The sequence below is a fragment of the Henckelia pumila genome, chromosome 4 (assembly GCF_033568475.1).
Source record: "Henckelia pumila isolate YLH828 chromosome 4, ASM3356847v2, whole genome shotgun sequence".
In the NCBI taxonomy this organism is placed as follows: Eukaryota; Viridiplantae; Streptophyta; class Magnoliopsida; order Lamiales; family Gesneriaceae; genus Henckelia; species Henckelia pumila.
Window position 1 is genome coordinate 61,325,717 of NC_133123.1, and position 25,607 is coordinate 61,351,323.

Below are 25,607 nucleotides of genomic sequence, written 5' to 3' on the forward strand. Positions count from 1 at the left end.
AAATTCAATTTAAGGGGGGAAGAATTGTAACACCAGAAAATTTTAATACGTAAATTCGCATTGCATAATTAGGGAAAATAATTATTTAAAAATTTATATTTGGGTTAAATAACATTTATGTGTTATTATGTGAATTATATGCATGATTTAAATTTCTTTTAGCATTTAACCCGTGATTTTAGAATTTCTAAATTTTTCAGAATTTTATTGATTTGATCGCGTAGACGGGACCGTGGACGGATGAGATATCAACTTTTGAGCCAAAAATATTTTATGAGATTTTATGAGCCTTAAAAAAATAATATTTTATGGTATTTTGTCAATAAAATTTTAGTATTTAATTATATATTTATTTAAGGGTTGATTTTTAGCCAAAATAAATCATTTTAATGACTTTTATTAATTTTTAAAAATAGGCTATTTATTTATTTCGGGATTTTGGTCTATTTATCAGATTGGTAGGTATTTTAAGAGTTTAAACTTTTAAGTTTATCGTATATTATCTTTCTAAATAAATTATATTAGTTATTATCCTAATCTACCCAACATTACACCCAAAATCTCTCCCTACCCTACGCTCAAACCCCATCATCCGCCAACCCCATCTCCTCCACCTCCTCCCTCACGTTTTTCAGCAGATAGCAGCCTCCTTAGCCGAGTTCTTCAAGGATTATTCAATTTTTTAGCCCGTTCGTCGTCCCGGAGCCCTGTATACGCATAAATCTTCGTTATAATTAACAAGGCATGTTTAATTCCTTTCCTTTACCACCATATAAGCTACTACTCACGTTTTTCATCAGACTATATGGATTTGACATGATATTTACTGAACTTCTTTTGAAAAATCTCATAGACTCCTTCACGTGCATGAGTTTTCTTGTTTTCTTCAAGGTTTGATCACGTTTTTCTCATGTGGCTCGGGTCCAGGCTGTTGGCTGTGGTTAGGATCGTGTCCTAGGTTCTGTAGGATCGAGTGAGGCAGGGGGTTTGTGCCAAGAAGGGCCGGAACCGAAGCCAAAGAAGTTGGGTGCAGCAGATCGCGCAGATTGCGCAGCGTTGGGAGATTGGCTCGTTCTCGGTCCACAAGGCATGTCTTAGGTTGATTCTAGTGGGGTTAGAACCCCAAAACCTTGAGGAAGATATTACAAATGGTTCTCCGGCCGGTGGTTGCCGGATATGGGCGGCCGAACGGCCTGAATGTTCTGGTCGCGTTCTGCGCGTGAGCAAAAACTAGGGGTAGATTGTTTTGGTTCGTTCTCCTTCTACAGAGCTCCGTTTGAGGTAAAATTTATTGGGTTAGAACCGTCTGGATGTTGGCTAAGTATGGGCAGTGATTTCACGGCCAAACGTTTCTGGAGTAGGTGGCACGGTCAGTTTTTCCAAAGTCGCTCAGGGCTGCCGTGAGTTAGGATTATGAAAAGAAAGGCTAAGGTTGTGTCTAGGCTTTAGGCGGGCCGGGCTTGGTGTTTTGGGTACGGGTCGGGTCCGTTGGGTCACGGGTCATTTTATTCAGGTCCGGGTTTGGGTTATATTAGTTGGGCTCGAGTATTTTTTATTTTTAAGTTAATTATTAAGTTGGGCTGTAAATGGGCCAAGGCTAGTTCAATTAATTAATTGGGCCACATGTGAATTAAGTTATTGGGCTTTAGTAATTATTTAAGTGAGTCTATTAATTTTTATGGGTCTTGGGGCCCATGGAAATTATTGGGCCAGTCTTTAGGTTTTTGGGTCATTGGGCCAGACTAAGTAATTAATGGGCTTGGGTTTTGTTATTGGGCCAGGTATGTCATATTGGGCTTGAATAAATTATTTGGGATTAAATGTAAGTTAATGGGCTTAAGTTGAATTATTGGGCCAGTCTTAGAATTTATGAGTTTAAGTCTAAGGGGCCAGCAGTCTGACCAACCCGTAAAAATTAACTAAGTCCAGAATATATATTTAATTCTTTTTTTAAGCATGAAGTTTATGTTAAGTATAAGTATATTTATTATTAAAATTAATTAAATATATATTACGGACATATTTTAAGTGCATGCATACATGAAATATTTTATGATGTGTTTATGATTAAGAATTGAGCATGAAAAATATTTTTATGGAAATTGAAGTGATGTGGCAGCACAGAGGTGGTTTACCACCGGCACAGAGGTAGTTCTACTACCGGCATAGAAGTGGTTTTATCACTGGCACAGAGGTAGTTTACTACCAGCATAGAGGTGGATTTATCCACCGCCACGTACGATGGTTCTTAGACTGATCAGTCGCTCATGATTACGAGCCACACTCATGGATATGACCTACACAGTTTTTATGATTATGACATGCTCAATTTATGCTATGTATGATTAGTTATGATGTATGTATGATGATCATAATTATGGCTAGCAAGAATTCATGGTGCCTTATTTTACGAGCATGCATGCATATTCATGATGATTATATGTATTAGTATGATTATGTGATGCATTATTTTAACCATTGTTACAAAGGTTTAGACATGTTGAGCCTCTAGGCTCACTATGCTTATATGGTGCAGGTGAGTACGATAATTCATTTGTAGCTCCTACCGGTGGCGAGGATGTATGAGCAAGCATGGCAGTGGCCCCGTGACCGTCACATGGAAGAGTTATTATTATATTGAGATACTTTATTAGGGTTTTTAAAACATATTTCAAAGTTTTATTTATGTTTATTTTCGAATGCATGAGTTTGAATTTTTGGGTTATGGATTTTTATTAATATTGCGTGTTTCAAGATTTTTATTTATTTAAGTTATCATTAAAAGAATTTATTTGTTAGTATTATTTTTAATGTTTATACATATATGTATAGTATATTTTTTTTTTAAAAAAAATAAAGTTTTTCCGCATTTATTAGTAGTAGATGTTTCAATATTAGAAAACATATTGGACAAACTCTTGTCCCTTCAAAAGTACTATTGGAACAGAGATCTAGGGCAGATTGGTTGGCGGGTGGGGATCATAACACTAAATTTTTCCACCATCAAGCTACTATTTGGAAAAAAAATCATATCACGGGTATTTTATTAGATGAAAATGTTTGGACAACAGATCAAAGTGGGTTGGCTTCCATATTTGAAAATTATTTTTGATCACTCTTTTCTACATCATATACGTCATCAGAGCTAGAGTGTGGCTAATGGACTTTCAGGACAGGAGGGCAGAATTAACGACAATATGCGGAGCCTTTTGGATGCTCCATACTCACCAGCGGAGGTGCACACTGCTCTATTTTCTATGCAATAATAGAAAGTCCCCGGACCCAATGGATTTCATACTGTATTTTTCCAAGAAAATTGGGATTTGGTGGGGATAAAATTACTAATGTCTGCTTAGACATCTTAAATTTATGCATTTATACTAGGGTGTTGAATGAAACTTACAATGTTCTTATACCAAAAATCAAGCATCCAAAACTGTAGCAGATCTTAAGCCTATCAGCCTTTACAACATATTGTCAAAAATTGTGGCAAAATCAATGGCTAACCACCTCAAGAGTTGTCTCCATATTCTTATATCTCCATAAGAAAGTGATTTCGTGCCGGGTCACCTCATCACTGATAATATCTTAGTTACCTTCAAGTGTCTTCATACTCTAAGATGACGCACAAAGGGTAGGAAGGGTCTCATAGTTTTGAAGTTAGATATGAACAAGTCATATGAACGTGTGGAATGGCCTTTCTTAAGTGCGGTTATGGATTGTTTTGGATTTTTCAGACAATGGATAGATAGGGTTATGTACTACCGTCATGCCACAAAATTTTTAATATTGATCAATGGTGAAAATTCCAGCACCAATCAACCTACTCGGGGTCTTCGACAAGGATGTCCATTATATCCATATGTTCTGAGGGACTTTCAGGTTTGCTTCGTAGTCAAGATCTATTGGGCCGCTTGCAAGGAATTCTGATGTCCCTAAAAAATATATGGGTCTAGTCCGACCCGAATCCAGTGGCCCATACTTTGGGGAAAACGCCTTTGAAGCCCATTTAGTCTTTCCATGTATAGAAGTCCAAGCTCAAAGGGGCCCATTTAATACATGATGTAGAGCTCATGGTTCAAACCCTAACACCTGATCCCATTGAGTCGAGCCCTATCAGGGCAAGATTTATGATCGACTTGGGCCCATCAAAGGGAAGTTTGGAATGTCGGGAATACTTGTGAATCTCTGACATATAGAGTGATAGGTGTCATTTTTACATGTTTTATTGCATTGTTTTACATTTGTTTTGCATGATTTTATATTGTTAAGTCCATTCATATTTAATAATCGAGTCATTTGTTGCATTCGGATCACTCATGGTTTTTGATTGGTTGTAGGCAAAAATGGAGCAAAGGAAGAGCTTAAGCACGGAGAAGTGGCGGAAGAAGGAACTACGAAGTAGTAATTGTCCAAAAATCACCGTTCAGAATGTAGTATAAGATGTTATAAAGCTTTTGTCAAAATTTCAGCACGATCCGACGGTTGGAACTCCAGATATGATTTTTGCAACAATGTTGCGCGCTGGACATGAAGGGGCGGGCCCTAGCGCGCCTATGAAAGAAAAAAAAATTTGGGCCAGAGGAAGATGCACACTCGAGCGGCCAAATCTTGCGCTCGAGTGCGCCCGCGAAGCAAATTTACCCTAGGACAGAGAGTGCGCCCGCGAAAAGGAAAAAATCTATTTTTATCGCGTTTCAGAAAGAAAGGAGTCCCGGGCCATATAAATAGAACAAAACAGATGAAACAAGGGTTCAACATCATCAAAAAAACACAGCAAAGGAGGCGGCCATCCAAGGGAGAACTCAAGAAGAATCAAGAACCGCAAACACTAGTTTTCTCTTTCCTTTTCTTTTATTTGTTGGGATTTAGGGGATCCTACCTCCAAAACTATGTTTTGATTTATTTTTTTTATTTATTGAATTTGATTTTTATGCATTCTTGATTATATTATTGTGCTTATTGAATCTTTGGAGCACGATCAACTTCGAAGTGATTTTATATGTTATAGTTGATATCGAGAGGAGATTTTATAACATGATAGAATAATATAATCCATTGATCTACAGCTTGCATAGACATATGATTTTGGGTACATGTTGATAGTCATAGTCCAATAGGTTGAAAGCTAGAGGATTCCATAATTCGTTAATGCGATTGCAATTGCTAAATAAAACAAGGACACTTGGTTATTGCACTTTGTTAATTACATTAATATAGCTCGACAGAGTATATTGATAGATTAGAGAATTTTGTCAAAAGAATGACTTGAGAATTAAAATTCAATCATTAGAGAAGATTAAGGGGTAGGTGATGTAACGCCCTCAACCGATGAAGATGTTACAAAACTAACATGACCTTAAAACTGGCGCGGAAAAGAAAATTTTGAAAGATGTATGCATACATCAAACCTTAATTAAAACATTTCAGAATAGTTTACAAACCAAATCCAAACCTTAAAATTTATAAAACTTGTTTTCAACATTAAAATACATCATAAAGTTGCAAATAACTCAAGACATAGCACACTCAACACATAACACACTCATGCATCGCCCGCCGATCCGACTCCTTGCTCTTCTTTATGCCCGGCATTGAACTCGTCGACATATGCATAAATGTCATCCTCATTACCTGCACCATTCAAGTATAGTGACTCTAAAGACTCAACAAGTGTATGTAGTAAAAATCATGAGATTTCAATTATCATTTAAACGTAACATAACATAACATAAACTTATCATTTGGTAACGAATTATGCGAAATTGTGTCAACCGTCATAATGGGCACATTCATCTTTTCTTGTTGATCAACAATCATATGTCATTACGCCTCGTAAAATTCGTTCATTCATTTTCGGAGGCCCCTCCGGAGCTCATCCCGGAGTACCTAACCCGTACATTGAGCCGTAATTGGGAGGGCCCCTCCGGAGCCCAAACCGGAGTACCATTCCCGTATTGCCACCACAAAGACACATAGTACATAAAAATATTTTCATGCATCAATATATCATTCATTTTTCATATCATATCATTATCATCTCATCATAACATTCCATCTTTGCATGACTTTGTATGACATAAAATATTCATCATAACATCACGATTCCTTTCATAAACTTTATGTCGTGATATTAAAACTTACTCGATAACTTCATGCATATCATAGCTGATTAAAAATCATACTTGCATATTAAACATAGCTTTCATTAATGAACATAGACATGTACATGCATCACATAGCGTAATCGGTCCATGTAAGTCGTTCTTTTCGTTTTTGGCGATAAAACTTGAAAATTTTTGCATAGGAACTCTTAAATAAATTTTAGAAGCCTTAAAATATCATAACCATGAATTTAGGACACAAAAATAAAAACATAAGAAAAATAATTCGAAGCTCCAGCACTCCAGCGCTGAAAGATCAGCGCAGGGGCGCTATACTTGCGCATTGGCAACTCTGCTGCACTGCAGTTGCTATGCATTCGCACTGATATTTCGAGTTCTTGCACCCAGAATTTGGAAAAGTGGTAAATATAAAAGTTTTAGCCCTTGATTTGGGCTTTATAATTCCGAAAACCGCACCTTAATTAGATATTGCAGTAAAACATTATGCTCATTTGGCTATTTAACCACGGTTTTGATAAATCATGGATAAATAGTCCATTTTCTTGTAGTGTAAATTTGTTACGAAATATTTTCAACCTTTTATACTAGCTGAACAAGAAGTTTTGTTGAATTTATTAGTACTATTCAACCTGTTTTCATAATATTTCTAGGCACACAATTAAGAAATATTGCTTTGATATGTATAAGAAATATAAAGAAACACTAAATTCGCATATTTCAAATATTTCTTGTAGAGTTAGTTTGACAACTGATATTTGGACTAATATGAAATTGAATCTTATCTTGTTTTTACATGTCATTGGATTGATGAAACTTGGTCTATGCAAAAAAGAATTTTATCACTCGATTGTTCAGAATCGTCACACAATGGATACACTATAGTTAGATATGTTTCTAATGTTGCTAAGACTTATGGAATACAAAATAAAATAATGTCAATTATATTAGATAATGCGAGTGTCAATAATCTTGCAATTAGATACCTAAAGGATTCATTAAAACGGATTTTAGATGTTAGGTTGCTTCATGTTAGATGTGTGTGTCATATTATCAAATTATGTGTTAAATGTGCATTGGATGAGCGTTTGTCTACTGTAGTAGAAAAATTCAAAGCATGTGAAAAATTATTACATGAAAGAAGATATGGACGTGATTGGAAAAAACTAGTCAAACCAAATAAGATTAGATTTAAAAAAAAAATCTGCACCTGTTGAAACTCGATAGAATTCTTTATATCCTGTGCTTGAAACATTGTTATGTCTTAAAGATTTAGCTACTTCATATTATAATAATATTGCGGCGGAGGTTTAATCTTGACTAGCGATGATTAGAATAGTTTGAGTAATATATTGTGTTTCTTTGTTAGAAATTTTTAAAGAAGTAAACGAAAAACTTTATGGCATTAACTACCCCACTTCAACCATGTTTTTGCCTTAGATTTTTAATATGATTTTTAGATTTATGAAAAATCGTGATGATCCATTTATGCATGATTTTGTTTCAAATATGGAAGATAAATTTTTAAAATACTGGGAGAATATCCCAATTTTGCATGGCTTAGCAATATTACTTGATCCTAGTCAAAGTCAAGGAGGGTTAGACATATTTTTTTTAATATTATGCTAAATTTTTTGGGAAGAATGTTGACGATCAAAAGAGTCAATAACTCATTCTCTCCAAGAATTTTTTAATTTGAATGCTAGAGAATAGGGAGAACCGAGTGCATAGTTGGATGAGAGAGTGACGGAAAAAGGCAAAAGTGGAGCACTCAATTCTTTCAAAGTTTGAAATTGCAAAAGTTGAAGGGAAAATCGACAACTAATTACAATGGGATCCAAATTTATCTGAGTTAATATAGTGAGACTACTGAGAGTTTTGATGTTCTAGATTGGTGGAAAGTAAATTCCAAACTTTATCCAGTATTAGCAGCAATCTCAAGAGACGTCCTAGCCATTCAATGGGGTATAAAAAAATCAAAACCAGCCCGGAACCGGTCTGGTTCTACCGAACTATATCCGGAACCGGTAGGAACCGGAACCCTAGAACCTTTAAGCATGTCTAAAATGTGATATTTAGAAAATCTAATTTTTCTACTAGCTTCTTAATTGATAATTATATTAATTTTGTCATGGTCCTATGAAATCAACGGTCATTTCTACAGTCCCTGTTCCATATTATATTTAATCATGTCTACGTGTCTGTTTCTCAACTAATAAGCATTAAAAATGAGTAGTTTTATGATGGTTTCCTACATTACGTACATTTACATTTTGTGGGTCGGTCCTATTGACCATGACTTGTCTCCTTTGAGATCTCCAAGAGGATAAACAATTCTTTGTAGATCACCCTGGAGCTGTTCCCATCACGACTGCACAGGTATCTTGCTTAATTTGTTTCCTGCAATATTTTTATGTGCCAGCTGACTTACCTAGAATCGAGACCGTTCTTTCTCTCTTCCACGAAATTTGAATAACTTATTTTGTCCCTTTTAAAGAAACTTAATCTTTGCTTTTCATTTCAAGGGAGAGGAGTTGAGGAAGTTGATTAGGGTTACTGCTTATATTGAATGTAGTGCAAAGACACAACAGGTAATGCATTCTATTTTCAAATTAAATTACCTTTTTTCATGATATCCATGGAAAGATCGTTTCAGTAACATGTTTGGCATTGCCTCAGGGATCCAGCATAATAAGCTATTATTTCGGATTTGGATTCTTCTATTGGTTTACGACATAACAGTTTTCTTTCTACAATTCATATTTTCCTTAATCTCTTACCAAATATTATATTACATAATGTGAAGGTTTTATTTGATGCTGCGATAAAAGTTGTTCTTATGCCACCGAAGCAAAGGAAGAGAAACAAGAGAAAGGGTCAAAATGCTTGCAGTATATTATGAATGCTTTAATAAGTACCAATACTAGGAGAGGTAATCTTGTTGATTACTTGCCATATATTTTATGCTCATCTCCCTTTCACTTCACCTCGAGGTGGCAATTTTCATTGAGTCTGTAGTCTTGACCGACTGTGTTAGATAGCTCACTCAAAACATCGAATAGTTGATTCTTCATTTGGTCTGGAGTATGATTTGTATATCTACGATACATATATGAGGCAATGTTATAAAGTCCTCATTTTAAGCCTTATAGGTTTGATTTGTGCATTTGTGAGATAAAACCCAAGTTGTGTCTCTTCAATGACTGTCATTTATATATTGGAACAATCATATTGATGTACTAAGAAACTGATTTATGTTGTGGAAACTGTAAGCCTTTTTGTCATTTTCTTGCTTCCCAAAATTTTTTTGTTCATTTATGCAATTTAATTTATTAGTGTTCTGGATCAAGAACAACACAGTATGAAAGCTTGTTTTATGAAGGACCGGAGAGCTGAGATAGTTTAGAATACGTTCTATTTGGTGTTAGATGTTTTTTTAAATTTTTGACCGAATATGCACATGTGTGTTGCACGAAATACATTGCTAATATCTAGTTAGCCTAGGAAACACTCTACAGATACGAATAAATATAATTAAGAAAGAAGAAATTATGGTAAATTAGAAATATATCTATAATTTGACTATATTTGCGAATGTGTGTTCCTATCATTAGATTTATAGATTGATTATCATTCGATTTTAAAATATGATGGCATGTGAACTTTGTGCAGGGATATATGCAGCTTTCACGATCCAACTTATAAATAATCCATGCATACATCGTATAATGATTAATTCAGCTAGCAATAATTGTGAGGACAAATTATTTAATCTTGGAGAGGGAAAGAAAGGAAAGAAGTTCTTTATTGATACAAAAGATATATATAATGAATTAGATACCCTCAGTATATAAGCAGAATGAACAAGGTTGGTATGATCATGTGGAAGTCCGCAGAACATGCAATAACAGACAATCAGGCTACTGAGGAGAGAGGCCTTGCTGCTCCAGGGGGAGGAATTATTTTCAAAGAAACGTTCATTATTAGAAGTAAGTTTCTCAACTGATAATAAATTCTTTTTCAACCCAGGAACCACTAAGATATCTTTTAGGTTTAGTTTCTCTTATTTTGTAGAGACAATAGTTGTCCGGCATGTGAAATAGGCAAACATTCACCATTACCAACAAAAATAACTTGTAAGTTTTAGCATAGTTTAAGTTACCTGCATCATTTTTCATGTGTGAAGATGCTCCTGAGTCAGCATAAAAGGATGGATCACCATCACGAAGTGTGAGAGCTGCTAGTGTTTGAGGCAAATCCTCAAAATGATATGAGTAATCAAACCTATGTCAACAGTCAATGGCACTATGATTTTCTTTTCCACGGATTTGACAAGTGGACTTATCAGCACTGTTGTTCGATGGTTGTTGCTGTCGCTCGACACCATAACTTCTTTTTGGATGATGTGGTTGTCAATCAATCATCATTGAAGAGTTATTGACTGCTCCATTTTTGGTATTATAGTGACCAACTGGAGTAAAACCTCGTCCTTTAGAAATGAATGGTCCTCTTCCTCCTCGACCATTTCTACCACGACTTCGTTGACCAAAGAAAGCTTGTGCATGCTCTACGTAGACTCGTTCCTCATCTCTTTGAATCTGGAGAGTATGCTCATGGCCTTGCAAAGCAAGTACGAATTGGTTGAAGGTGGGATATGGTGGTTTTGTCACCATAGCAAGGCGAAAAGTTTCATATTGAGATCCTAACTCACGTGCAAATTCGAAAACTTTGTCAAGATTAGGAACCGGTTTTTTAATTGCTGCAAGGTTGTCACAAATTTACCTAAAATCCTTCAAATATTCCTCCTCGACCATTTCGACCGTGACCTCGTTGACCAAAGAAAGCTTGTGCATGCTCTACGTAGACTCGTTCCTCATCTCTTTGAATCTGGAGAGTTTTCTCATGCTCTTGCAAAGCAAGTACAAATTGGTTGAAGGTGGGATATGGTGGTTTTGTCACCATAGCATGGTGAAAAGTTCCATATTGATATCCTAACCCACGTGCAAATTGGAAAACTTTGTCAAGATCAGGAACCGGCTTTTTAATTGCTGCAAGGTTGTAACAAATTGACTTAAAATCCTTCAAATATTCGTCTACAGACCGTGATCCCTTTTTTATTGTCATCAACATGTTTTTCAGTAGTCCTTTCTTTTCAATTGTTGTAGGAAGTAGTTGTTCTTCAAGGGAAGTCCAGAGAGAGCAATCACATCCAATATCTTCAACGGATCCCTGCATATATTCTCTCATAGTCCTAAGAAGCCAAGAAGTGATCAAACCATCATTGGTGATCCAACTTGCATAAGCTTTATTTGAGATTTGTTTTTCGTCTTTCTCTATTTCTGCAGTAGGTTTCCATCCATCTTTATCTAGATAATGAAGTACACCCAAACTACGAGCAATCGAAAGAATCGGAGATCTCCACATTAGATCATTTGTGGTTCTTAGCTTAACAGAAATAAGGCTAGCACCTTGATGAAAGGATTGGGTGCTGAGGTTTGGTTCCTCCATTGAAAAAAAATTTACGATTTGCAGATGTATCGATAGCGTTACCATGAAAAATATGTGTGGAGCTTATATTATTATTCCTTTACAAATACAACATATATATATATATGCACCACTATGGGCAAGAAAAGGAAACTATAGGTACAATGGAAAGGGAATTAATTTAGCCAAATTCTTGATTCTAACAAATTTGTTGTTATAATCTTTGGAGCCAATCTTGCTTGATTTGAATTGTATTTAGTAATTTCCTTATCACTTATGAGATGATGGTGATTTTGTCTTCCATTGTTTTGTTCTATTCTGTGCAAAGCTACTTTCCACTTACTGTTTTGCTGCTTTTGTCAAATTAACAGTAATCATATGGTTGGTCCCTCCCTTTTGATTGGCTCGACACAAGCTGCTTTTGCATTGATGGAAAACCAAAATTTGCTAATGCGATAAAACTCTACAACAAGTGACCACTGACTAAATTTAACAAGAAGGATCTTCTCCTTTCTGTGCTTGAAATCGAGCTCCATCTTTATTGACTCTAGGATATTCCAGTACGACTATTTAGGCAGCCAAGTGCTACAGAAACCACAAAAGAAAAAAACCCATATGTCCCTTTCAAGGCAATTATACCAGACACTATCACAGGTATGAACAATAACAAGAACATTAAGATGTTCAGAAATGGACTTGGACCTAACTCAATCCTACGCTAGCGCAAGGGGAGGTTTGTCTTTATCTATATATTGAACTCTCGGTATATTTACCCAAGCGATGTAGGACACAACTAATACACCAACACACCCCTCTCACGGGTGGCCCAATATGGGCAGTCCAACGCATAACGGTGGGCTTAGGCTTTGCTATCATGTTAAGAAATGGATTTGAACCTAACTCAATCTCAAAAGCTAGTTCAAGTTGGAGGTTTGTCTTTGTTTGTATATTGGACTCTCAGGATATTTACCCAAACGATGTGGGACACAACTAACACACCAACGTAGGAATCGCTGCTGCAATGCTTGGTTCTGTGCAGAAAGCGGGAGACAAGCTTGCCTTGCGGAATTCAACATCAGTGAACCACGTATCAGAAACAATAGTTTTATAGATGCTTTGAATGGCATCTAACACTTCAGCTGGCAACGTTAGACTCCGCCAAAAAGCAACCAGACATCACACAAAATGGTTCTAGATTACTTCACCTAACTTTATTTTAAATTGGGTTTTCGAACAGTGATGATGATAGCATGAACTTCGGACTTGTTTCTTTTTTATATATATATATAATGAAAATAGCTTTATTCAAATAGGGTAAAAATACAAGATACACTGGGCATCCCCAGGAGATATACAGGCTCAAATAGACAACATCCTCAAAGAGGCCACACTCAATCACAGTCTATTTGAGGTACATAAAGAATACAACTAAATACTAAAATCTAGACTCTAGAGAACATTTCATCTATTATTGGGCTAATGTCCTCAAACACTGCTCTGTTACGTGTCGTCCACGCCTGGTACACAGATGCTGCTAATGCCACCAATCTCATCTTTGCTATTTTCGAAGATCCCTGTACTGCCTCCTATATGCTTGCAAGATAGAATGTTGTGAACTCATGATCTTCTTCATGCCAAGCCACTCTCGAACTCGGTTCCATAATCCGTTGGACACCCTACAACAAAAAAATAAATGTGCATTTGATTCATCCAAATTCTTGCATAATGGACAAGTTTTGTTGTCCACGAACCCCATTCTATCCCGGGTGAGTAGTTTCCCATGGGCTAGGAGCCATAGAATGATTCTATGCTTTAGTAGAACATAGGATTTCCACACTAGAGGTTTCCAGGGCCACTTGTCATCACCTCCAATGAAGAAGGTATATGCCTTGTTCAATCTCATACGTGTTGTAAACCATTTCTCCATTTCATGTATAGCTCCATCTATCGACCCCATCCTATTCACGATGTCATCCCGGATAGCTAATATTTTTTTGACCAAGGTCGATAGGTCCTTCTTCCACTCCCAATTCCACACATCTCCATGGTTCGAGAATTCCTCATTGATCCATTTGATCCAAAGACTATCTTTTTTCAAGTGTATTTCCAAAGGATTTTCGCAAGTAATTTTCCAAATATCCAGTTTTTTAATTCACAGGCCTCCGTCTTCTTTTGGTTTACAGGCGCTCTCCCAAGCAATCGGTGGTCGTTTAGACGGCCAAACAAACTTCCGACACAGCCCCTAGATCTCCTCCACGATATACTCCGGAACAGGTAGGATAGAAAGCCAAAAACATTCAACCCCTTGTAGCACCGACCGGACTAGCTCCAATTTACCCGCATAGGAGAGTGTATGAGAGGGCCAAGAAGTAATCTTCCTTCTGATAGCATCAAGTAGAATTCCAAAATCTGAGGCCCTCAATCGAGAAGAATAAAGTTGGATGCCAAGATACCGGGATTGCAATACTCCTTCATTAATATCCAAGGATCCAAGAATAAACTCTTTCTCATCCGTATCCACACCCGCCAAGAAAATATTCGATTTTGCCAAGTTAATTCCCACTCCCAATGTGTCTCCAAACCGCTTAAGACAATCGAACATCAATGAAATGCTACGGTGATCACCCCGAGTAAATAGTAACAAGTCATCCGCATAGGCCGAGTGTGTGATACAGAGTCGCCTGCACCTCGGATGGTATTTGAAGATTGGGCTGCTAGTCATACGTCGAACCATGCGGGATAGCACCTCAAGACACAACGTGAAAGGTAATGGTGATAATGGATCTCCTTGTCTCAGACCCCGTTTCGCCATGAAAAAGCCATGAAGGTGTCCCTCAATAGCAAGCAATAGAATACAAAGTAGTAGTGACACATTCCATAATCAAATCAATGAACTGTTGTGGAAATTCAGCCCACTCAAAGTGTCTCTCATGAACCCCCAATCCACCATGTCATAAGCTGTCAATTTTCATTGTGCACTTGGCCGAAGAGTTCTTCCTTGCGTACCCTCTCAAAAGTTCTTGTGCGAGATGGATATTATCAACAATAGATCTTTCCTAAATGAAAGCTGCTTGTGTCGGAGAATGAGTGACTAATTTTTATTTTGCTTAAAGATCAAATGTTCTTTTTCTTGAAGAATAAATCAAAATATATCATATCCCGCGACATGCTCAACTCAAATAACAAAAATGGAAGTGAAAAGAATTAAGTTTTCGTGTACACCAAATTTCATTGTTCATTAAGAACAGTTGAATAACAATAGCAAATAAAGCGGGAATACATACTCTTTCCAGTAAGTAACAAAAGGGACTACACACTACCTATAAGCTGCCACTTCATCCTTGAAGTGATTCAAAAGATCTTCAACACTCTTAAGGTTAGCATCGTTGTTGTCTCTAACTCTGACCGCCACCTAGAAATAAACAAGAAACAAACATAAGGAATGCTAAAACACAAAAAGTGATTAGAAGTACTGAGATGACAATGGATGAATTAAGTAATGTTTGATGGCATAACAACAATAGCATTTGTTCTCCACTCAGAAGGTTCCTTTTCCTTCGACGCAAAAAAAATTTCCGAATCTTGCATCTGCATGTACTACAAAACCTGATTTCTTGAAGGTTTTATGCTCAATGTCTACAAGGTACTTCAAAACCTGTTTTCTTGATAAAATATTCTATGTACAGGACAAAATCGTAGATGTGTCAGATGGGATGTGGACTTCACCTGTCCAGTTCCAACTTCTTTCTCGCCAACAACTAATATATAGTTGTATTGTGCCAACTGAGCTTCTCGTATCTATAAGTTCCCACAACCAACGTGTTAGTATAAAAAAAAAAAAAAAATCATCATGGCGTATGTTTATGACTTCTAAAATTATAATCGTAAGTCTACTATCCATGGGCAGATAATTTGTTATTTCACAGATCGATTTTATGCTTCTCATGGAGCTCTAGCATTTCACAAGAAATTAGCCGCCGGTGGATAACATGGATCCATGATGCAGATAATTTTTCTGACTCCTTTCTAGTCTAATAGAACATGATCAGGAAATTCTACTAGAAGTGAATTCCGTTGTGTCTCTACGAATCATGCAGCCACGAAAAAAGAAAACCCTCATGAGTACAAAGGCCAACATCTAAAGTACCCCAACAGGAGACAATTGGGGTCAGATTTGAGGCACTCGATGAAAATATCAAATGATAGAAAGAAGAAGCAGAACTCTTTTAAGTATTTCGTAAGGTTAATGATTACAACTATGCTTTCACCAGAACAAGGAACACTTCATCATCAGTTATAAAGACCTGACCGTTATGATACTGAAACAAACTATTACCATGGCAAAACATAAGGTAAGATGAACGATTTATTGGAACTTCATAAAGTACGCTCGGTAAAGGATCAGATCAGTTCTGCCATCAACATCGTATATGACGAAGGTGAAGTCACATGATTATACATACCTTCTTATTGATTGTTCGATCAGATGTATCAACATCAACAAAAAATCCAGTATCATGTATGCGGTCACGAACCTGCATTCAACAGGAATGCAAAAAATTTAGGGAAAAACCTACTAGGGTTCGGGAAACTATGATCTTTCAGAAATCAATAGCAGATGAAAAAATGAAATTATTTTATCCTTCATGGTGAAACATGTCGAGTGACAACCATGCGAAAGATGAACATGACCTAATAACTATATCCAATGTGAAAAGGCCAATTACAACTATAAGAACCATTATGGTAACCCACCAAGTTCCATAAAAGAAAAGGATAAAGACGGTCCTAAGGTGGTTATACCATGAGAGAGGAGGAAAGGCATGCACCTATGGCAACCTAAGACCTTGAGTAAATGCATAAAAGGGAAGGAACTATGAATCAATCCCCAAACTGAAACCATGTCAGATCCATGAGTTGTCAAATGCGCTTAAGCGCAAAGCACAGTGAAGCGCAAGCTGTGCTACAGTGCACTCCAAAGCGTACAGTTTCATGAAGCACGCACTTTTGTGCGCTTCTTCGTAGAAAAACAGGTTTTTTGTTCAAAAAAAATGTGACACAGGAGAAATCACCCATTATAAGTGTGATTTCTCCTCTATTTATTAAAAATAGAGCAAAGAAAACCCTAAGATCTTGTTGCGTCTACCCATTATAACTGTGATTTCTCCTCGATTTATTTCCGTAAAGCGTGTGCCTCACACTTTAAGCCCCAGGACACCTAAGCGCTTTACTGTGCCTTTCGCTTTTGATTACTACAGTCAGATCCAACTCAAAAACACTTGTAACCAATGTGCAATTCAAGATAATAATTGATTTTGTGAGGGGCCCATAACTGCAAATACTTCTGTTTATGTCCCCTCAACCCAATAAGCTATGGTAAATTTTAGAGAGAAAATCAAAGATGCAAATATAACAGGAAAAAAAGCTCAGACACCCAACCTGCAGCGCATATGCCTGTGACTTGTCAGAGACAGGGCAAACTATTGCTTGGCGTGGACTGAGCCAAAATGGCCATTTACCCTTATAATGCTCCAAAAGTATTGCAAACATTCGTTCAACAGAGCCAAGAATGGCTCTATGTATCATAACAGGCCTCTCTCTCTTAGTTTCATCTTCTGCCGAGTACGATAAGTTGAAACGGGCAGGAAGTTGGAAGTCCAGCTGAAAAAGTCAATCACCTCACAATGAAAAAAACCTTCAAATATTAAAAACTGAATTTGATGAAGCATGTCTTAACTCCTACTCTCATGATGTAAATCAATGACTTGGGCCAGCCCAAATTTTTGAGGGAATATCCATAAATTTAGGACCCCTGAGTCACATTTTATTCTCAACTTTTGAGGGCTTTTTTTTCAGAACACCCATACAACAGATTCCTCACAAATGAATTCCCTTCACAGCATCACAAAAGGGAAGGCAAGGACCTTATGCCATTCTTTTATCATAAGGTTCCCAGCCGCACACCACATGATCAAGCTTCCGAGAAACAATTTGAGGGGTTCAAGCTTCAACCCTGATAATGTTTTGATTATTTTTCTCTCAATCTCTAGCGTTCATTTCCCTAATACATCTAAGATGTTTATGGTTATTAGATCATTATGTGTTTCATTTTACCATCTCATTTTAATGATGCATTGATCACCTGATATTTCACGGTCATCTTAACTTATAATTCGCTGGTATGGTGAAGGGAATCAGGATAGGCTAGAGAAGGCAGTAATATTACGGTAAACCTGAAGTGTTGCACACTGAAATTTTCTCCTCATTGCATCAGAAACACTGATGTCAATCTTTGGTCCATAAAATGCTCCATCACCTTCATTTATCTAATATATAAAGGATCTGAAGGTTAGTTTGAGGGAGCTTTGAAAAATAATACAAGCATAAAAACTTCGATAAATCTTAAATAGTAAAGAAAATGAAACAACTTAATTTGCGGGCTGCTATGAAAAAACTACCTCCCAGGGCTTGCCAGACTCATTCAACGCTTCTGCTAGAGCAGCTTCAGCCTTTTCCCATGTCAGTATGTCTCCAAGATATTTTTCTGGTCTCTGTAGCACATAAACAAACTTAGTTTTCCTACTTTTTTCTTCTTTAATAGCTAGAGTTGAACATGTCATGCTGTAACAGCACTAGTATACAGTCGGAAGTTTGCTTGTTATCCTATATTTTGAGTTTCACTATCCACTTCATTCATTTTTTTCAGGGAATGGATACTTGTTATCCTATATTTTGAGTTTCTATCAGTAACTTCATTCATTTTTCATATGACCCTAATGTCTAGAAAGGAAAATAGAGAGACACATTAACATGTGTGCAGAAAATCTCAACCAGCATTATAGCATTGGGGAAAATCGTCTATACATTAATGGTCCTATGTGCTCAAGTGGTCAAAAATAAAATGGAAATTCCAATGTCATGAACTGAATCCCATTACCGTAGATAACTTCAAGTCGAAGGTAAATCCAAATATTTTGTACACGTGACTGATGAATTCTAGAACACCCTTGACTTCATCTTTTATCTGAGGATTACAATAAAAGGTCAAAAATCACGTTTCACATGAATTACAGCCAGAAGTGTCCAAGAAAATATCTCACCTGGGACTCCCTGCAGAAGATGTGAGCATCATCCTGTACCCCCGTGTCAATGACCTCAATCAGTCAGAGAACAAGAACTTGTATGGGATCAAAGTAAAGACTGAAATACTAATATGCTCATCCAAGCAATAATGAACATTTCTCATTCATAATATGATGTTCAGCAAACCTGTTGGAATCTCCTGACACGAGTCAAACCAGTAAGCGCCCCACTAGCCTCGTTTCTATGCAAAACCCCAAAATCAGCCAAGCGAAGTGGAAGTTCTGAAATGTAAAATATAACCCAATGATTAAATTAAATATCAACTGGAATTAAACACATGGATGTCATACGCATCAGGCATTGTGAGACACAAGCCTGATTCATGTGAGTTCCATGAGGATAAATAATATAGAAAATTTTCAAAATATATATATAAAAAATTGAATATATACCATACATATATTGAGTAACATAAAACAAATCCTCATTGGTGTATTAGCAAAAATGAATAACTATAGTCTTCAATTTCACCTTAGATTCACTATCTATACATCTAAAACAACTTTAGAAAGTGCACTGAACCTTTTACGCATACCAGGGCGCCTGACAATTAAGGCACATGCAGACATCCTACATGGAAGTGCTGCGCTTCATCTTGTGTCAAGATGCAAGGGCTGATCCTTGAGCCCAGCCGCACATCTTGTGGGCTTTTAATTGGAGGTATAACTCCCTGAGGTGCTAGTTTGAGTCCAGCACGTGACAAGGCCTTTTTATTCCACATGTAACTGACATATCAGATTACAGTGGAAATTGGAAGTATTTGATTAGATTTTCGAAATACAGCTTTGAATTCCCTAAATTGAGACATATACATCTACCTTATGTTCGGTTTCTTCTTTAAAAATAAATTTCACCCATTTTCACAAATCACACAACCTTAATACCTTATTTAATCATCATTATCTTCAACTCTTTTTTTCTTTACTGCCAAAAATAACATCATGTTTTATGATGTGCTACTGCTAAGCCAACTCACTAAATTCATAAAATTTAAAACATCTCATATGCTACTAAAAAATTAAAATCACGTGACACCACTTTAAACAACAAATTATTACATGACAAGGCTCATTTGGTAAAAATGTCTCCCTCTTGACAACAAAATCAACATATAACAAATTGTCACATTGGATTTCATAAATTTAACCAACTATTTCCACGAAAATACTGGAAACAAAACCCAAACACATAATAAAAAACTTACCAAATACTTAACAAAAAAAAGTAATTTACATATCTCAAGAGAAAAATGAATAGGTTGCACTTTTTCCAATAAAACGACGAGCAGATAATGATATTTACATCATGAAGAAAGAGGATCAAATCACTAAATTAGTAAACATGCAGAATGCGTTAATAAGAAACTATCCTGCATAGATTAGTTAGCATCTCAGAAAATTTTATATATAAAAAAAGGCCAATACGTAAATGCAGTATATGCAGTCCATGCCTCCCTCGATTATCATCTCAAGCCCACAGCATTTGATATATCCAAGCTATTCAAAAAGATGCAAAAGAACATAAAGCGATACTAACCTCTATATGATCGAACTCTATGATCAAATATTAAACAATGCCCAGGGCAATTCATTGGCTTTAGCCCAAATTCTTGTTTCTCGACCTGCAATAGAATTCAGAAACACCTTTTCATCAAATGTATCAGATAAAACTAATACGGAATTCATCAAACCCTAAATTATTACATGAGGAAAAGAACACTTTTACACTTGCTTAAGAAACAGCAGCACCCTTCAAATAAAATGTCGGCGTGGATAAAAAAAATAATATACTTTAAAAGGAATAGTAACCTGATTGACTGTGTTGCACGGATACGGGTACGAGTATCGTATCGGATACGACACGGATACGGCGATACGACAAATTTTGAAAACATAAGACACGATACGGCTAGGATACGGCAATTATTAAAAAATATATAAATATTATGTATAAATTTAGTATTAAAAATAAAATTGTAGAGATAGAAAACCATATTTTAATAATCTATCCAGAAACCGGCAGGCGGCGGCGGATGGGGCGGCGAACTTCAAAGAGTGGTGTTGTGAATTGTGATGATCGACGATGCGAGAAGCCGAGCAGGAAAGAACAGAAACTGACTATTAATTATTTAATTTAGGGCTTTTAATCCCAATTCATTTTAATTTATTTATTAATTAGTCCTCAGAAATTTAATTTTTTTCAATTTAACCCCTAAAACTTTTAATAATTTGCAATTTTGCCAAAAACGTATCCGGAAACGTATCCTTGCCGTGTCCATGCCGTATCCTAGCCGTGTCCAAAACGTATCCGACTGGTCAAACATAAACAAGTCAACGACACGGATTTTGACGTATGCGACACGCGTATTGGCGTGTCGTATCCGTGTCCGATACTTCGGAAAAAAATTTTTTTGCAGTATCCGTGCTACATAGCTGATTGAACTTATTTTTTTCAAAATATCATAAACTATCATTCATAAGGTGATCAAATTATTTCACATAAAAAATTGTGAATGTGAAAAGAAAGATCAATCAACTTTATTCTCTCAAAAAAAATTATTGAAAAAAAAGCCATCAAAGATTGGCAGAGAGCAAAGGCAAAGTCCAACCTCAAACACAAACATATTCTCCTTGTAGTTTGCAGCATGACCTGATGTTTCCCAGAGTTGCATATTATACATGTTTGGAGACCATACCTATCAAAATAAGGAAACAAGTTGCTACAAAATGATAAGCATGCATGATTCCACGCAGTCTCTGGGACAACTGCATTGCTTACCTCTTCATAACCTCGCTTCCAATATTGACTTCTTATAAATTCCAGTAACTTGTTGCAAACTCGAGCACCATGAGGTAGGAAGAAACAACTTCCAGGACTAAATAGCAGAAAACAAATATCTAATAGAAGTCATGAACTTGCCCGCCCACATATTTGCAGTAAGCTAGGTGTGTCAAACTCTTACCTGAGCGGGTGAAAAAAGAAAAGCTCTTGCTTCTTGGTGAGCTCTCGATGGTCATATTTCTTGGCTTCTTCCAGCATGGCTTTGTACTCCTGCAAGAATCAACAAGAAGAAAAATCAATCAAACTGATGATGGTCTAATGCAAATAACAGGTATCTGAATGCTAGCCATTAAGAGACAGAGGCAAATGTCACCTTCAAACGTTTTTGGTCTGGATAGGATATTCCATAAACTCTTTGCAAGCTTTCACGATCTTTATTTCCACGCCAGTATGCAGATGATGCCTAATGCACAAATATTTTTTTTAAAAAAATATCAACTTTAACCTTGATGGATGTGGGTATTAACTTCTAGTGAATAATATCTCACCTTCAAACAACTAAACGCTTTCACAAAAGATGTGTTGGGTATGTGAGGTCCACGACACAGATCAACCAAAGGACCACATCTGTATACAGTGATAGTTTTATCCTCAGGTAAATCCTTGATAATTTCAACCTATTGAAAAAAAGGTAAATCCTCGATAATTTCAATCTATTGAAAAAGGAAAGAAGATATAACGTGTATTTGTAAATCCATATTGAATCAAAAACTGAAGCCTAGGCACAATCTATGTCAACTTGCACGTTAACAGACCTTGAATTGATTATCTGAAAACATGTCAAGAGCTTGATCCCTTGTCACTTCAATGCGTTCAAAAGGTTGTTTTTCCTAATGGACAAGGAACAGTATAGAATGCTGAAAATACCATGAACAAGTGGTGAAAACTGACAATTTTTAAGTAGAGCAGAATTAAATAGAACTCGCACACGCACACACATGCAGAAAGAGAGCTGCGGGCAACATAAATCTAGCTGTGTTACCATTAATAGAAGCCAGGTGTGATTACAACCAAGTAGGCACTAAGATTAAACTATACCAGATTCTAAAAAATGAAAATAAAAAGAAACATACATCAACTGCTTTCTTTGCTGCAGCTTCAATCTGCTTAAAGTGATCTTCATTCAAGCCAAGATCACCATAAAACGCATCATAATAAAAACCCTGCAAATCATACAACCAATTCAAGACAGTCTTAATAATAGTTTGTATGATATTTGTGACTGAGGAAGCCACAGGGGAAGCCAGGGGTTACCACTGGAGGTGGTCACACACAGCTTAAATCCTTAAAACTTTTCCATAAGCGATTATTCTTTCTCTACATAAGCATGAATAAACATGTACTTCTGGTCCCATAATTAGCAAAATCTTCTGGTTTCTAATAAGGGCTCCAAGAGGAGCCAGTCACATATAAAGCAGAACCAATCAAAGCAGAGACTTTTGTAACTGTATATCATATTCAAATAAGCTGTGTGTAAGGAAAAGTTGAAATAAAAGCTCTATACAAAAGACCATTTCTTTCTAAAAACTTCAGGTTCAACAATCAAGGTAAGAAATCCAAGAAGAAAGGTTTCACCTCGCCCCTCGTAGTACATGGCCCTATGCATAATCTACACCCATACGTCTGCTCCAAAGACTACAAAAGAAACCATCAATGAATCAGCATTACAATCACGATTGAAAAAGCAAACAAAAGTATTCATTTCAAAAGGATTGACAACATCACAAAGGAGAAATTGCAAATTCATTTCAAAAGGATTGACAAGATCACAACGGAGAAATTGCAAATCCCACCTCGCCAAGAATATGAGCACTCGAATGCCAGAAAGTATCCCGGCCCTCATCACTGTCAAAGGTGAAGAGCCCAAGCTTACAATCCCCTTCTAACGGCCGGCTCATATCCCACAAGACCCCATCCACTTTGGAAATCAGCGCATTGGATGCCAAGCTCTTCGATATCTCCTTGGCAACATCGTAAGGAGTCGTACTCCATTTCTTCCCTTCTTTCACTTTGCCATCCGGTAATGTAATCCTAATTGAAGCCAAGAACAAAACTTTAAAAACAAATTCAGTAAAATGATCAAGTAATGAAAATCCAGGGATGGGTTTTACTGGATAAGATCGGAAGATAGGGTGAGGCGATTGATATTTTGCTGATTTTGGATGGCTTGGAAAAGTTCGATGCGCCTGTTGATGACAGTTTGGAGATATGCTTCATCCTTCATGAAAGCATGGATTGAGTTAGGCTTGGATTTAGGGTCAGCGGCGGAATCACCCATTGGGACGAGCGGCGGCGAGGATATAGAGGCGTAGAGTGAGCGACGAGGGAAGGGTTTTAACTTGAGGTTCTTCTTCTTGCGGGTTTTCGAGTCTTAGGTTCAGTTCACTATTTCACTGGATTTTTTAATATTAAATGGCAGGTTTTTTTAGGAGTCCTTTTGTACAAAATAACCTCGTAAACTATAAAAAATGTACATTTTTTTTCTATAAAATTTAATATGTATTTTTAACCCTGACTTTTTATCAATTAGCACACGTGTCCTTTTATATGAGTGATTATTGTGCACGCGCTCCTCATGCGATTAGACAAATATTTTGATTTTTTTTCACCAAATATCCCTATAAAATATTAAAAATACATATTTGACCCCTTGAAAATATAATTTTTAAATTTATTCAACCAATAATACACAATTTTTATTAAGATCTAATTATAAAATTTTTACCTAACATTTTTCATTTTATTAATTTTTGCTTTTATTTTAAATTTATTTCTTAATTGATTTGTTTCTAGAAAAAAAATTATTACTCACTTCGTTATTTTATTAAACTCATTTCATATTTCTAATTTCTCCATTAAACTTGCATTCATAAACAATGATTTAAATACCAAAAAGTAGCAAAATATTGAACCAAAATGATAAGTTCATGCATATTTTGGTTCAATATTTTGATATTTTTAGGTATTTAAATTCTTATTTTTGAATGCATGTTTAATAGAGAAGTTAGAAACACGGAGTGAGTTTAATAAAATAATGATAGCAAAATAAAGTAATATTTTTTTTGAACCAACAAATTAATTAATAATAAGAAATTTAAAATAAAAATAAAAATTAATAAAATGAAAATTTTTTGAAAAATATTTTATAATTGGATCTTAATAAAAAGTTTGTATCATTATTTAGTGCAAATTGTGCAATGCATCTTCTCGAAAAATTTAGATTTTGGTTCAAACTATATATTCCTAAATCGAAAATTAATATGCATGAACTTATTATTTTGGTTCAATATTTTGATACTTTTAGGTATTTAAATCCTTGTTTTATAATGCATGTAATGGAGAAATTGTAAAACGAAATAAGTTTAATAAAATAATACTAGCTTACCGTGATCATCGCACGCTTATGATACGATATTTATTAAGGGATTTTTAATATGTTATTATTTTTATTCCGCACATGAATATTAATTATTTTTATGGATTTGAGGATTTTGACGTATGCATGAGATTTACGTATGCATGGATTTGATGATAGAATATTATTTAAGTTTTTATGTTACGGATTTTGCACGCAAAGATTTTTTAATAATGATTAAGTATTTAATTTAATTAATTTATGTGCATGTAAATGGTTGAGTTCTTAAACTCAAATCAATCAAATCCTGGCTCTCGATCTTTCTGTCTGGAAAGGTCGAGGGATTTGAGAAACCCTTGTATGATCCTGAATGATCTTAATAATTTTCTGATGCAGCGAGGGTTAAGTATGAGCTGAGCAGATAACTTCGAGTAAGAGTGCTCAAATGCGATTGCTAAGACTTTTGTAGATATTAAGCTTGGCTATCCTTCTTCGAGCAATCTTCGAGTATTTATATTACCTAGGCTTCCAACGTCTTTATTGTTCAATAAATAAGGATGTCTTTTGACTGTATCAGATTGCTTAGAAAGTCCCAACATCTTAAATGCTTTGGTACTTTTATTGCTCACTTTTATCCTTAAAGCATGGTCTTCAATAAA

The 25,607-nt window shown here is 36.0% G+C and overlaps 1 protein-coding gene and 1 long non-coding RNA gene across 2 annotated transcripts; one reads left to right on the top strand and one right to left on the bottom strand.

The window, feature by feature from the left end:
• The first annotated feature begins 8,294 nt into the window (after window positions 1-8,294).
• On the top strand, window positions 8,295-9,554 carry LOC140867631 (uncharacterized). The gene is made up of 3 exons (XR_012145211.1): window positions 8,295-8,501; window positions 8,648-8,713; window positions 8,929-9,554. It is a non-coding gene; the product is annotated as an uncharacterized lncRNA (long non-coding RNA).
• Window positions 9,555-14,759: 5,205 nt separating this feature from the next.
• Window positions 14,760-23,989, bottom strand: LOC140862996 (threonine--tRNA ligase, mitochondrial 1). Its single transcript, XM_073266072.1, has 20 exons — window positions 23,705-23,989; window positions 23,387-23,624; window positions 23,169-23,228; window positions 22,667-22,756; window positions 22,349-22,423; window positions 22,082-22,210; window positions 21,907-21,996; window positions 21,715-21,803; window positions 21,531-21,627; window positions 21,361-21,447; window positions 20,289-20,373; window positions 18,879-18,973; window positions 18,710-18,742; window positions 18,547-18,633; window positions 18,068-18,160; window positions 17,843-17,935; window positions 17,049-17,270; window positions 16,073-16,144; window positions 15,336-15,407; window positions 14,760-15,021 (listed from the first exon to the last, which is right to left on the bottom strand). Exons 1-20 carry the CDS (start codon window positions 23,869-23,871, stop codon window positions 14,926-14,928), a joined length of 2,070 nt encoding a protein of 689 aa, XP_073122173.1. The 5' UTR covers window positions 23,872-23,989; the 3' UTR covers window positions 14,760-14,925.
• Window positions 23,990-25,607: the final 1,618 nt, after the last annotated feature.